This window comes from Austrofundulus limnaeus, unplaced genomic scaffold (genome assembly GCF_001266775.1).
Source record: "Austrofundulus limnaeus strain Quisiro unplaced genomic scaffold, Austrofundulus_limnaeus-1.0 Scaffold37, whole genome shotgun sequence".
NCBI classification, from domain to species: domain Eukaryota; kingdom Metazoa; phylum Chordata; class Actinopteri; order Cyprinodontiformes; family Rivulidae; genus Austrofundulus; species Austrofundulus limnaeus.
The window spans coordinates 175,806-190,361 of NW_013952439.1; the positions used below are offsets into that span (position 1 = coordinate 175,806).

Here is a 14,556-nt window from a genome sequence, read left to right on the forward strand (position 1 = left end):
CGTCAAAATCGGACGTAGAGGGAACCTTGGAAAAGCGTCAATATGTGACGACATGGGAGTGAGAATGGGTTGGTTTTGGGGTTTGAAAGCCACTGGGACATCATGTTTAGAAAATAAACGTCTCAGTTTCTCCGAAACACCCGCAACATACAGAATAACCACTGGTTTGGGTCTGGGTTTGGGGTCTTCATTTTCACCTGAAGGTTGCATGGAATCCTGTGTGTGTTTCCTGTCACAGGACAGAAACGTTTCATTAGAGAAGAACCCGTCCAGAAGACCTAAACAATTTTTTTCTTTTTGATTTTTTACCTGGATTACTGAGATGCATCAGGACGTCATGTTTTGAACCTCTCTGGGCTATTCGTTCTAACAATGCAATTTTTTATTCTTCTTTTGTTATAATTTGACAAAACCCAATCATCTAGGAGTAGTGTGAAGTTTTACATACTCTGAATAACAAACATTAATGGTACCTACTCACAGATCCAGGATATCAGTGTGGAGACGGAAGACAACAAGGAAAAAAAATCAGCCAAAGATGCCCTGCTGCTTTGGTGCCAAATGAAAACTGCTGGGTAAGAATAAAGCAGTATTAAACTGATGAGGAGACAGTTTAACCACATACACACACAAAAAAACAAATATGTTAGTATTAGTCCATTAAGAGGTTATTTTTTTGTGCTGTGTGTGTGTGGGAGTGTGTGAGAGAGAGCTAGATTAATGATTTCTAACCTGGCCTCTACAGATATCCCAATGTCAACATCCACAACTTCACCACCAGCTGGAGGGATGGCCTGGCGTTCAATGCCATCGTACACAAGCACAGGTCAATCATTTACTAATTACATTCAAACTTGTTAATTTTACTTATTTGCTTTTTCTTTCAAATCATAATTCTAAATTATCAGTCTTCAATTAAATGATAATCTGACAGTATAAGGAAGCCATAATCACGCGATTATTACATTTCTCTGAGCCTTTTTTACGCAGGTGTCCTATTCATTTTAAAATGTTGCTAAAAAAGTGAATAAAATAGTTTGTCAGATGACCTAGATCACAAAAATAATAACCCATTTTATAAAAAAAAGAGCCATTCTTAGTAACTCATTTGCACACCCTGCTGGTAATAGTCTCATTGATGGTTTGAGTTTAAAGGAAGATGGAAACTGAGAGCCAAAGGTTGAGCCTAAACATCTGATTAAATTAAAACAGACTGTAGATGAATTAATTATGAGTTAGTGATCGCATACAATGAAGGTGCTACTTGATGCTTTTTTTCACTGAGCCGTTTGTTTATCTAAACCATGATGCTGCATTTTCAGGCAAGCTGTTACAAAATATAAAATATTTTTGGATTTTTTTAATATCTGGATGCAATTTCACATCATTCATGTCTTTTATACTTAGTTTTAGCAAAATGTTTCAAAACAGTTTCTTTATTCCTACTTTCAAAGTAAACCAGTTCTTCTCTGAATATTGCTACACTGTAGGTTTCTCTCAATGGTTTTGTGTGAACCCTCTAATCTTCTTTACCATTTTCTCTAATTAAAACTACATCTGTTTTTATCTCCTGCAGGCCTGATGTGATTGAGTTTGACAACCTGAAAAGGTCCAATGCTCACTACAATCTCCAAAATGCCTTTAATGTGGCCGAGAAGGAACTAGGGCTCACCAAGCTGCTAGACCCAGARGGTGAGTGGGCAAAACCTTCAGAAAGAATCAGTCACTCCTAATGAAACATCCTTGATTTAGTGCTGTCATTAATTTGCAGTGTATTTTTTTCTTCTAAAACAAGAATGCTATTTTGGAATGAATTAGAACCATAGCTTACATGAAACGACTTTAAATGTCAGCAAATGCATATGAAAACATGGAATTGTCTTGGACTCAGTGAGGCGACCTGTGAAAAGGAAAGAACTGAAAGATTAAAACTAGTGGAGATTTGTATTAAACAAATGAGAACGAATGATTTATTCTTTTCTTTTTTTCAGATGTGAATGTTGATCAGCCTGATGAAAAGTCCATCATCACTTATGTGGCAACCTACTATCATTACTTCTCAAAGATGAAAGCCTTGGCAGTGGAGGGCAAACGAATTGGCAAGGTTAGCTGTGTGTGCATACATGTAAACATGGAGTGAAACATTACCTACCCGTATTTTCAGTGTTTCTATTCTAAATTGTCTTGATTTACTATTTCCTTTGAGCGCAGGTGCTTGACTATGCTATTGAAGCAGACCAGCTGATTGATAAGTACGAGACGCTAGCATCAGAGCTSTTGCAGTGGATCGAGCAGACGATAGGGACCCTCAATGATCGACAGCTGGCCAACTCCCTGAGTGGTGTTCAGAACCAGCTCCAGGCTTTCAACTCTTACAGGACCGTGGAGAAACCCCCGAAGTGAGATTTCATTAAAAATGTCAAATCTCTTTTTACTTTTATGATCCAAAGTTTACAAGTTGGCTGAACTACAACAACGTCTTGTCTTGACAGATTTACAGAGAAAGGGAACTTGGAGGTGCTTCTCTTTACTATTCAAAGCAAGATGAGAGCAAATAATCAGAAAGTTTACATGCCGAGGGAGGGCAAACTCATCTCTGATATTAATAAGGTATGACTTGTCCTAAAGAGACTTTAAAATATAGCGTACCACCTACAAATGTAGAAATAGTTTCATGAAAAGTGAACGTTCATCACTAAATCTAATTAAGCAAAGATTTAGTGTCCCATCAGACCTGTAATAGGCTTTGTATGTTTTCATGTTTGAAGGCGTGGGAACGACTAGAAAAGGCAGAGCATGAGCGCGAGTTAGCTCTGAGAAATGAGTTGATTCGCCAGGAGAAGCTTGAGATGCTAGCAGCTCGTTTTGATCGAAAAGCAGCGATGAGAGAGACTTGGCTGAGCGAGAACCAAAGGCTGGTATCTCAGGTAAAAACAAAAGTCTATTAAAATCAATGACTATCAAGGTTCAAAACATATTCAAGTTCCTAATATAAATGCAATTACTAGCATTATAATCAAGCCTTTTTTTGTCTCAAGGATAACTTTGGAACTGACTTGGGAGCTGTGGAAGCTGCCACCCGAAAGCATGAAGCAATTGAGACAGACATAGGAGCGTACTGGGAGCGAGTTGCTGCTGTGGAGGCTGTTGCCAAAGAGCTGGAAGCCGAGAGATACCAYGATGTGCGCCGTGTACTTGCACGGAGGGATAACGTGCTTCGACTCTGGGAATACCTGAAGGAGCTTCTGGCTGCTCGCAGAGAGCGTCTGAATTCCCATCGAGACCTGCAAAGACTGTTTCAAGAGATGCGCTACATTATGGACTGGATGGCTGATGAGAAGGTAAATCTGAAAACTTAACCTGTTTCCAGTAACTTTTTATTCCTGCTTTCCTTTTGCTTTGGTTTCTAATTTGCTAAAAGGAGTTTCCCGATCCTCTTAATTGAGATAAATCCTGTTCATGTTCATTCCTGATAGCTTTAGTGTTGCTCCTAATTGCGGTAATTAGCTTTACAAGGCCTTGCCTGATTAGTGCAACCTTTCATTGTTGGCTTTACTGAGGTTGGCTGAGGTAGACTACAATCATTTGGAGGATTAAGAGTTAAACTTGGAGTTGCTGTTTTAACACACTGTGAACTTCTTTTATGTTTTGGCAATCSTGATTTTTACATTTTTATTGCAGTAATTAGACACTTAAAGTATAAATAGAATAAAGCTTCAAAATGCCTGTGACATCAAATTTTTGTAATAAATATGCATGTATTTTTCAAACGATAACATTCAAAAAATCACACCACTGAGATGAACAGTTGTTGAGATATTTGCATGTGAAGTAACAGGAAGTGATGTCAAAGGGGAATGTCTGCATATAAACTGATCAGTGCTACAATRGCTAACAACACAGACTGTAGAGAAGAGTCTGATGTTTCTTTAGATTATTTTGAGTCACTATCAGAGAGAGCTGAAGAGTTGCAGTTTAAATAATATTGTTTTAATAAACAAAGACCAGGAAGTTTCTTCTTAAAGAGTTTCCCTTTGATGTTGTTGTTTCACTTTGTCTGAGCCAAGTTTAAAAGAAATGATGCCAGCTATGCAACAAAATGGGTAAAATCACGTGTTACGTCAGGTTTCTCAAATATCAATTTTTATTTTTATTTTTTATTTTAATTTTTATTTATTTTTTTGTATTTGAAGGATATGCCACAGGCACTTTAGAGTYTCACATGCTGGATTTTTGATGCATGCTGAGATGGTTGTTTTGCTTGTTCAAAGCTGTTTAATGGAGTTCAAGGGTGGCAGGGGTTTTATTTAACAATTTGTAAGTACAGCTCTTGTTGCATCCTAAGTATAAAAAAGCAAAGCATCACAGCGTAGCTTTAATTTTTAATGGGTCTAATTTATTTTCTTGTCAGAGGCAGAGCAGTGTGGGCAGTTGAGTGGACATGTAATGTATTGTAGGCTCATTGCACCTCCATAACTGCTACTTTGATTAGTGTTATTGTAAAAATTTCACCATTAACTTCATTCAAAATKGTTAATGTCTATGAACTGTGCATTCAGTTATTAAGTAGCAGATTCACGCCTCTTCACCTACTCCTCTTTARTCTTTTTCAACCTTCATAAATATTRCAYGATTTGCTGTTTTCCAGTTATGACTCCCTGTAAAGTGAGCATTCAACACACAATTACAAGGACGACGATTTTTCACTTTTTCCATCTAACCAATTGTTGCTGAATTTTATTGAATTTATTTTTTTATTTCAATCATGCATTTCTACATCATTTAAATGATTACAAGCAGCTTTAGTGGCCTTTTGCCCTGTTAGAAGCAGTGTTTTTCTTCATTTTGTTATAATTTATGCTTTTTTTTCTTATCATTTTTTTTAAAACCTCAAAAATGCTGGACTTCTGTTTTTTAATTTATTAAAAACATAATTATTTCATTTAGTTTTTTGTTTGATTATTTGCAAACTGTGTTATTCTTAACATATGTTTGTTTCAAAAAGTTTCTTTTCGTCTCCTTCAGGGCCGACTGCAGTCTCAGGACAGTGGTAAACATTTGCATGATGTTTTAGACCTGCTGCAAAAGCACAATCTGGTGGAGGCTGACATTTCAGCTCAGGCAGAGAGGATAAAAGCGGTGCAGGGAGCCGCACAGCGTTTCACCTCCYATGAACAGGGTAAGTCTTCCAACATGTTTTTTTTTAATCCAAATTAGCCAGTTTTAATCTGTTTTCTGATAATGATCCACCTTTTCCGATTGGCAGCTTACAAGCCTTGTGAACCTGGACTGGTCAGTGAGAAGGTCKACCTGTTGGGGCAGTCGTATGAAGAACTCATTCAGCTTGCTGGGAGCCGCAGAGAGCGTCTGGAGGATTCTCGTCGTCTGTGGCAGTTTCTGTGGGACCTTGGCGAGGAGGCAGCCTGGATAAGGGAGCAGGAGCAGATCCTGGCTAGTGGAGACTCTGGCCGCGACCTCACTTCTGCTCTTCATCTACTCAGTAAACATGAAGCTTTCAGGGATGAAATGGCAGCTCGCTWTGGCCCGCTAAGCAACAGCATCGCTGCTGGAGAGGCGTTAGTTAAAGAGGGACACTTTGGCGCCTCAGAAGTCACTGAGAGGATCCAAGACGTCCGTGCACAATGGGCTCATCTAGAGGAGGTGGGAGTTCTCCCTCTGAAACCACCTTGTCCAAAAATATTCTCATTTTTATCAATAATATTCTTGTTCTCTCCACTCCTCAGACCACTAAACTCAGGGAGCAGAGCCTGAAGGAATCAGTGGCCCTTCACCAGTTTCAAACGGATGCTAATGACATGGAGGCGTGGATTCAGGAGACCCACAGACAGGTGTCCAGTCAAGAGGTTGGCCACGACGAGTTCTCCACCCAATCTCTCGCTCGTAAGCAGAGGGAGATTGACGAGGAGATTCAAAGCCACCGCCCCCTCATCGACTCGCTTCATGAGCAGGCCCAAGCGCTGCCACAGGCCTACATGCATGAGCCTCAAGTATGTGGGCTTTGTTTTGCATAGTTCCTCCATGATAACACGCTCTGTGCAGTAAATTATTGTTTATGGCCRACTGTAGGTGGATGGTCGTCTGCCTGCAATTGAGCAGCGCTATGAAGAACTGGAGTCTATGTCAGCAGCTCGGCGCCAGGCTCTGGAGGGAGCTCTGGCCCTTTATCGCATGTTCAGTGAAGCTGATGCCTGCCAGCTCTGGGTGGAAGAAAAGGAGCAGTGGTTGGACGGCATGGAGATTCCTACCAAACTGGAGGACCTGGAGGTGGTGCAGCAGAGGTTAGTGTGGCTGGGTGGGAATGAAAACAACAAATAAGTATTTTTCTTCCATACCTGTTTGGCCTGCAGACATTAAATGGGCTAGTTTTGAAATGTGAACATGTAAAATACATCAATATMATTGAAAATAGCATTTCTGAAATCAAATGCATGGTACTCTGAATTTTTTTTTTCACAATTGTAATCCATTGTTATCTAGTAGGTCTGACTTTGAGTAGTTGCTGACTTTAGCTGTATTATTTTTTATTATATTTAAATAAAGATAGATTAAAGAAAACTCCAATGAGTGAAATAATATTGTATAATATTTCTGAATGCAGATTTGACACACTGGAACCTGAGATGAACAACGTAGGCGCTCGGGTCAATGACGTGAACCAGGTGGCTGAACAGCTGCTGAACTCAGAAAACTGCAACAAAGACCAAATCCACCAGACAAAAGACAAACTGAACAACAGGTCAGAGCTTGTATTTAAGGTCTATTTAATATACAACAGGTATATGTACCTGATTTCATTTTTGATCAGGGCTTTTTAACGTTTCGTTTGATGTTGTCTCTAGATGGAAAGAGTTCGAGCATTTGGCTGGTCAGAAGAAACAAGCTCTCGAGTCGGCTCTTAACATCCAGAACTACCACCTAGAGTGTAATGAGATTCAGACTTGGATGAAAGAAAAGACCAAAGTGATTGAATCTACTCAGGGCCTGGGGAACGACCTGGCTGGAGTGATGGCACTGCAGCGCAAGCTCACTGGGATGGAGAGGGATCTTGAGGCTATTCAGGTATGAAAGGTTCATATGGATCAGTTGTGAAACAGAAACAAAATGTACGAAAAAAGTACATATTTTTTCTGATGTTCTTAATTTCGATTCCTTTTTTAGGGTAAATTGGACGACTTGAAAAAAGAGGCAGAGAAGTTGGCCAGCGAGCACCCAGAACAAGCTGGAGAAATACAAGGACGCTTGGCTGAGATTCAGGAGGTGTGGGAGGAGTTAAACGCCACCATGAAGCAACGAGAGGAGTCACTGGGAGAAGCCAGCAAACTTCAAGGTTTCCTCAGGGATCTGGATGACTTCCAGTCCTGGCTGTCTCGCACTCAGACGGCGGTGGCCTCAGAAGACATTCCTACGTCTCTGCCCGAGGCGGAGAGTCTGCTCGCCCAACACGAGAGCATCAAGAATGAAATCGACAACTACAAGGAGGACTATGAGAAAATGCGAGCGGTTGGTGAGGAAGTGACCCAAGGTCAGACAGATGCCCAGTACATGTTCTTGGCCCAGAGGCTTCAGGCTTTGGACACTGGCTGGCATGAGTTACGTCAGATGTGGGAGAACCGCCACAGTCTTTTGGCCCAGGCCTTTGATTTCCAGACTTTCCTTAGAGATGCAAAACAAGCAGAGGCTTTCCTCAACAGCCAGGTTAGAAAACTACACTTAACTAACTGTGACTTGTGCCAGAAACATTATTGAAATGGTCACTTATGTTCTTTTTAGCTCAGTTAACAAGTGCAATTTTTAAATTTGATTTAATTTAGTATTTATTCATAWAAAAACAAACAAACAAAACACATTACATACAACAAAACAATGCAAATAAAATGAAAGGCAGCAGTTAATTAAGCAATTAAGTTTTTGTATAATTTTTATAAAATGTGGATCATTTAGTGTTTGTCTAGTATTAGCCCCAAGGACTAAAATGTTGTTTCAACTTTGTCAAAACTCTAATCTTAAGATATTTGTATACTTTTGTTGTCTTTAATATTAAAAATGCTTGTAWTTTTTTTCTTTCTAGTAGTCAAAACATCTTTGTAAGGCTTTTTAGTAGTATTGTGTTCAAGTTATTTGTTAAAAGAACTGTAGGTCTTAATAATTGGCCAATTCAAATATAATCAAAAATAGTACATCTTCCATTAAAATTGGCATTATAACAGTAAATACAGATTAAAGTATGTAAGGCTGTAACTACAGGAATAGCTCCAGAGTTGAAATCTGAGATAATAACGATGTTGCACTTCTTTTAAATAACCGAATATTAATACACAAATTAGTGTTTGTGCTTTGAAATGTTTGTAAAACTATATCAGATATGTGCATGAAAGCATTGCCTGTTAAAAAATAAAAATAAAAATCTCATTGTTTTGTGTTTGTGTAGGAGTACGTGCTTTCCCACACAGARATGCCCACCAGTCTTCAGGCAGCAGAGGAGGCCATTAAGAAGCACGAAGATTTCCTCACAACCGCAGAGGCCAGCGAGGAGAAGATAACTGGTGTAGTGGAGGCTGGAAGGCGCCTCATTAACGACTCCAACGCAAACGCCGATAAGATCCAAGAAAAAGTTGATTCAGTCCAGGAAAGGTCAGAACTGAAAATAAAAGATAAGGGAAAAATGTGTCATTTTTTTTTCTGTCCTTTATGTTTGAAGGCTACATATTTCACTTATCGCTTATGTTCCCCAGACATCGTAAGAATAAGGAGGCTGCTAATGAACTGCTGGCAAAGCTCAAGGACAACTGTGAACTTCAGCACTTCCTCCAAGATGGACAGGAGGTAACAATAATATTCTTAAATCAAATAAAGTTATAGTAAATACACAAAGTCAATCAATAGAACAGTTGAATACGGAGTAAAACGGTATATGTATGCTTCTTTATATACTTAAAAACAAAACCTTAGCTAATAATGATGCTAAAAATAACTTTTTTTGTCTTAAGCTCACTTTGTGGATTAATGAGAAGATGCTGACGGCACAAGACATGTCTTACGATGAAGCTAGAAAYCTTCACAGCAAGTGGCAGAAACACCAGGCTTTCATGGCTGAGCTGGCCTCCAACAAAGACTGGCTGGACAAGATTGATAAGGTGTGACCATTTGTCTGTACGAATCGTGATTTCATTTTAAGACTTTTTCGTTGGCGTTTCAGTTATTTGTTTCCATTTCCGTTGGTAATAATTTAGCAGCAATCACCAAACAGAAGCTTATTAAAGCTAGAACGTTATTCTTTCTCTAATAGGAGGGTCAAGCGCTCGTGGCAGAGAAGCCTGAGTTGAAACCTGTAGTCCAGCAGACCTTGGAAGATCTACAGGGTCAGTGGGAGGAGCTGGAGAGCAGGACTCGCTCCAAGGACCAGTGCTTGTTCGAAGCTCACAGGGCAGAAATCTTCACACAGAGCTGCTCCGCTCTGGATGACTGGCTGAAAAACATAGAGAGCCAGCTGCATAATGATGACTATGGAAAAGATCTGACCAGTGTTAACATTCTCCTCAAAAAGCACCAGGTAAAATGCGTCCAGTGGTGGGCAGCACTAATCTAAAAATTACATCCACTAGTCCTAAAGCACTAACTCAAATATTTAGGTCCACTAAAGCACTAACACACTGAAAATTTAGCAAAAGCTAATTGTAAAGCACTAAAATAATCCAGTCAACCCATGAACATACTTCCGCAGACAACATGAGTTACAWRTTACTCTCTTGTCTTATTATGAAATTCCACAGCCTTATTTGAGTTCCTATATTGTCAAAATGTCACCTATAGTGGAWAAGTGACACACATATGTGACCCATCMCATCGAAATGAGGATTAAGTTAAATTTGGTCAAAATGACCTCATCATATTTTCAGATTCCTGCTTTTAAAGCTCCATTTTGATACGTAGATCATCCTGGTAATCGTTAATAGATCCGGAGATATTATTTAATTTGTCTTGTTGGTTACAATAAAACATAACTATTTGGTCTAAATCCTAACTTTATGTAATTTTATTGAGGATTTTTTTGTATGTCATTTTAAAAAAGAAACCTCAAATAGTATTTGAATATTGAGATTTCCCAGCTGGAAAGAAACAAAAACATTGCTAGCTCACAGGGAAAATCTCAAAAATTTAAGGCTTTTTTTTCCTCAAAATGTTTTTTTTTTTGCTAATGCTCAAAAAAGTGCTTTAAATTTTTTTTAGGATAATATTTCAGACAGTTCATTGAAATGATACATTGATGACACATATATGTGTTATATTTTGACAAACTGGAATTTTTGCAAGTGTTTTAATCAAAACACTATATCTGCCAATTTCAATACATACAACTTTTACACTAATCCTATTAGTGCTTTAGGAGAACTGTGCCCACCACTGCATTTATGTAGCAAAGGTTGTGACTCATTGAACAAACAACTACTAGAGTTGACAAACTCAGGATGAAACATTATCTTTTATATTTTGACCGGTGTGAGGGAAGGCAAACGTTGCTGCCTTGTTGATCATCATTGGGCTGTTTCTGTGCAGATGCTGGAGCATCAGATGGAGGTCAGAGAGAAGGAGGTGCAGTCCCTACAGTCCCAGGCTGTTGCTCTGTCCCAGGAGGACGCTGGGCTGGCTGAGGTAGACGGTCAGCAAAAACGTGTCATCGACAGCTTCTCCGGCCTCCAGGAGCCTCTCGGTGTGAGACGACAGAAACTTCTGGCCTCCAAAGAAGCACATCAGTTCAACAGAGACTTGGAAGATGAAATTGTGAGCAGTAGATGAAAACAAACATAAACGTTGTAGGCTGTTTTGTGTAATGCTTGGATATACATAATTTTTAATATTTGTTCAATTCTTAGCTTTGGGTGAAAGAGAGGATGCCCCTCGCAACTTCCACAGACCATGGAAAAGATCTGCCCACTGTGCAGCTGCTAATCAAGAAGAACCAGGTACAGCGATACTGATTAAAACYATTTTTTGCAGGCAGCTCAAAACACGTGAGCGATAGAATCTGCCAGCATACTAAGTAAAAATACTTCTGCTCTGGCTGCGAATCAGACTTTGCAAAAAGAGATCCAGGGCCACCAGCCTCGCATCGATGACATCCACAGACGAGGTGAGGACCAGAGCCAGGTGGACGGTGAAAGACAGTCTCTTCTAAAAGAGCGCCTCGTTGAGCTGAAGGACCTCTGGGACCAGCTGATCGCAGAGACGGACAAGCGCCGCGCCCGCCTGGTAGAGGCACATTGCGCCCAGCAGTTTTATGCTGACGCAGCGGAAGCAGAAGCCTGGATGGGAGAGCAAGAGCTGCACATGATGTCAGAAGAAAAAGCAAAGGTATTTAGGATTGTGTAGCGAATTCGTAGCGGTGTGCTTTTTGAGAAATGTCATTTTATTTCTGTCCGTTACCCAGGATGAACAAAGTGCTCTCGTWATGGTCAAGAAGCACCAAATCCTGGAACAGGCCCTTGAGGATTATGCCCAGACTATTCACCAGCTGGCCAACAGCAGTCGCCTCATGGTCAACAGTGAACACCCAGAGAGGTCAGACAGCACGTGTGGTCATGTTAGTAGTGCATGCCCTTTTATAAACAGTTAGGCCCCCCACAGGGACTGATGTCTGACTCGTGTTCTCAATTCACCAGTGAAAGAATCACCTTGAGGCAAGCCCAAGTTGACAAGCTGTACGCAGGGCTGAAAGACCTCGCAGAGGAGCGTCGTGGCCGTCTTCAGGAGAGGCTGCGGCTGACCCAGCTGAAGCGGGAGGTGGAYGACCTGGAACAATGGATTGCAGAGCGGGAGGTGGTCGCTGGCTCTCATGAACTGGGACAAGACTATGAACACGTCACAGTGAGTTTATTTCACACGTTTTGGGAGACGTAGCTGAAAATCTTCTGTGGCACTCGGTCCTAAATCTTTTTATTTCCCCCCGCAGATGTTGAGGGACAAGTTCCGCGAGTTTGCTCGCGACACCAGCACTATCGGCCAAGAACGCGTGGATGGCGTGAACGCGTTGGCAGATGACCTCATCGAGTCGGGTCACCCTGAGAACGCCAGTATAGCCGAGTGGAAGGACGGTTTGAATGAAGCCTGGGCCGATCTCTTGGAGCTAATAGATACACGCACACAAATGCTGGCAGCTTCCTATGAGCTGCATAAATTCCATCAAGATGCCATGGAGGTGCTCGGACGCATTAAAGAGAAAAAAGAAGCCCTGCCTTCAGACCTCGGCCGTGACCTGAACACTGTCCAGCACCTCCACAGACAGCACGCCACTGCTGAAAATGACATCCAGGCTCTCAGTGGACAGGTGAGTCATATCAGAGAAGTCATTTCATACGTAGCGCGTGAATAGAACACAGAATTTATCCGCTTTCTCTTTGAACTCTCAAGGTGAACCAGGTGCAGGATGATGCTGCACGGCTGCAGAAGGCCTACGCCGGGGAAAAAGCCGATGAGATTCAGAGGAGTGAACATGCCGTGACCTCTGCCTGGGAGGGCCTGCTGGAGGCCTGTAAGACCCGCAGGCTCCTCCTGCTGGACACGGTGGAGAAATTCCGCTTCTTCAACATGGTGCGGGACCTCATGCTCTGGATGGATGGAGTCAACCTGCAGATCGATGCACATGACAGCCCCAGGTGAATGTTTGTTTCTCTTCTAAGCATCAATATGATTRTTAGTTTTGGAGTACTGCAAAGAGTATTACAGTAACAGAAGTAAAAGTACAGTTGTTGAAATTTTACTTGGGTACAAGGAAAGTTGCTTGTGTAAAAATCTGCTTAAGAAAAGTAGAAGTAAGTTATCTGTCACATATTATAAAAATGTTTATATGTTATGTCATACTTTTCATCCTCTCTCAGGCCTACATTTCCCCCTTCGAACTGCAGTTAGACTACAGTAGAAAACAAACCTAAACTGATCCAGTCTCTTCAAAATAACCAAATGTTCTATTTTTCTATAAAATTCCTGTTTGTTTTTAAGGGATGTGTCATCTGCCGGGTTAGTCATTGCCAATCATCAGGACATCAAATCAGAGATTGAGACCAGAGCGGACAGCTTTACTGCCTGCACCGATCTGGGAAAGAGTCTCATCAACAACCATCACTATGCTGCCGATGAGGTATGTCGCAACGGTTCGACGAAAGTGTCACCAAAGGAGCACGAGAACCGGTTTTTATTGTCTAGTGTACTTCATGCTTCAGTTCTCTCTTTTCATTCTTTGATTTGCAGATTCGAGAGAAACTGGCTCAGCTCCAAGAAAAGAGAGACAGGATCAACAAGAGGTGGCAAGACAAGATGGACCATTTACAAATTGGTATGCACACTGAACTGTTTTTACGAGGTCAAATGAAGTACAGTTTTAATGAGTTGAATTTAATTAGGAAAACAATGTAACACTATATGTACTATGTAATTGTATATTCATTAAAAGCACAGAAATGAAAACAACTTTCATCCTAACATGGTGTCTTGTCTAGACAGAGAACCTTAATAAGTTTAATTTAGTTGCTAAAAGAACCTTGATGTTGATAACAATCACATACAAATACAATAACTCAAATATAACATTGACACAACAAAAGAAAAGCTTTTTGCTTCAGGCTTGGAACTATGCAAAAATACAAAATGGGTACATCCAGTTTGAAGTCCCATAAAATGCAAATTACATCGTTTCATAATCTTTCAAACAAGATTGCTCAGGWAAATTATGAAGTTTTTGTTTAAGACTCATATTTGAGACAAACGAGTGTTGTAGGACAGAGGCTACTGCTCTGCAGTGTTTATGTTCTTGTGACAAAGACTGTRTATTAGCAAAACTAAAACATGGCTCTTCATCTTGTTGCAGTTTGTGTCTTTGCTAATCTCTGCAACAATATGATGGTGTTACTGAAGAAAGTTTTTTTTATTATTATTATTTTTATTTTTGCATTACATCTTTGTTTTTTATTGGCTTTCTCTACAGTTCTTGTATGTTTTTTTTTTTTTGGTTCTTCACGTCTTCAACTTTCTTTATTTCAGTCCTGGAAGTGCTGCAGTTTGGACGCGACGCCTCTGTGGCAGAGTCTTGGCTGGCCGGGCAGGAGCCTCTCGTGCGCGCAGCAGAGCTGGGCGCGAACGTAGATGAAGTCGAGAGCCTAATCAAGCGCCACGAAGCGTTCGAAAAACTCGCTGCAGCTTGGGAGGAACGCTTTGTGCTGCTGGAGAAACTCACCACAGTAAGCAGGATAATSAGATGAGCTCTGGGGTGGCCTTGTCGATATTGGAACTGTGACTCTGCCAATCAAACTCACATTTAGTTGTGTACTTAGCACTCCTGTATTCTTTGTTTTAGCTTGAAGAGCAGGAGATTCAAAGGAGGCGAGAGGAAGAAGAGCGAGCACGGCGTCCTCCGACCCCACCACYACAAGCAGAAGAAGTGGCACAAACTGAGACAGAGAGTCAAGCACATGATTCTGCAGCCAGGTACATCTGAGGGGAGATCAGGACGTGCAGACTGGTGTTTTTTTCTGTTTTTATGTTTAT

At 40.8% G+C, this 14,556-nt stretch overlaps 1 protein-coding gene across 1 annotated transcript in view; it reads left to right on the forward strand.

The window, feature by feature from the left end:
• Nucleotides 1-14,556, forward strand: part of sptbn2 (spectrin, beta, non-erythrocytic 2) — a gene marked incomplete in the record, with an annotated part of 54,380 nt that overhangs the window by 30,577 nt on the left and 9,247 nt on the right. Inside the window, 30 exon segments of the mRNA XM_014006635.1 lie at nt 484-575; nt 746-826; nt 1,577-1,692; nt 1,992-2,104; nt 2,212-2,399; nt 2,493-2,610; nt 2,769-2,927; nt 3,039-3,341; nt 5,026-5,179; nt 5,267-5,661; nt 5,745-6,008; nt 6,088-6,299; nt 6,620-6,757; nt 6,861-7,080; nt 7,180-7,716; nt 8,450-8,652; nt 8,754-8,844; nt 9,009-9,155; nt 9,308-9,571; nt 10,576-10,800; nt 10,893-10,982; nt 11,092-11,370; nt 11,447-11,577; nt 11,679-11,883; nt 11,969-12,343; nt 12,427-12,671; nt 13,015-13,153; nt 13,264-13,348; nt 14,053-14,249; nt 14,366-14,496. Of these exon segments, the coding sequence (XP_013862089.1) occupies nt 484-575; nt 746-826; nt 1,577-1,692; nt 1,992-2,104; nt 2,212-2,399; nt 2,493-2,610; nt 2,769-2,927; nt 3,039-3,341; nt 5,026-5,179; nt 5,267-5,661; nt 5,745-6,008; nt 6,088-6,299; nt 6,620-6,757; nt 6,861-7,080; nt 7,180-7,716; nt 8,450-8,652; nt 8,754-8,844; nt 9,009-9,155; nt 9,308-9,571; nt 10,576-10,800; nt 10,893-10,982; nt 11,092-11,370; nt 11,447-11,577; nt 11,679-11,883; nt 11,969-12,343; nt 12,427-12,671; nt 13,015-13,153; nt 13,264-13,348; nt 14,053-14,249; nt 14,366-14,496 (5,897 nt within the window).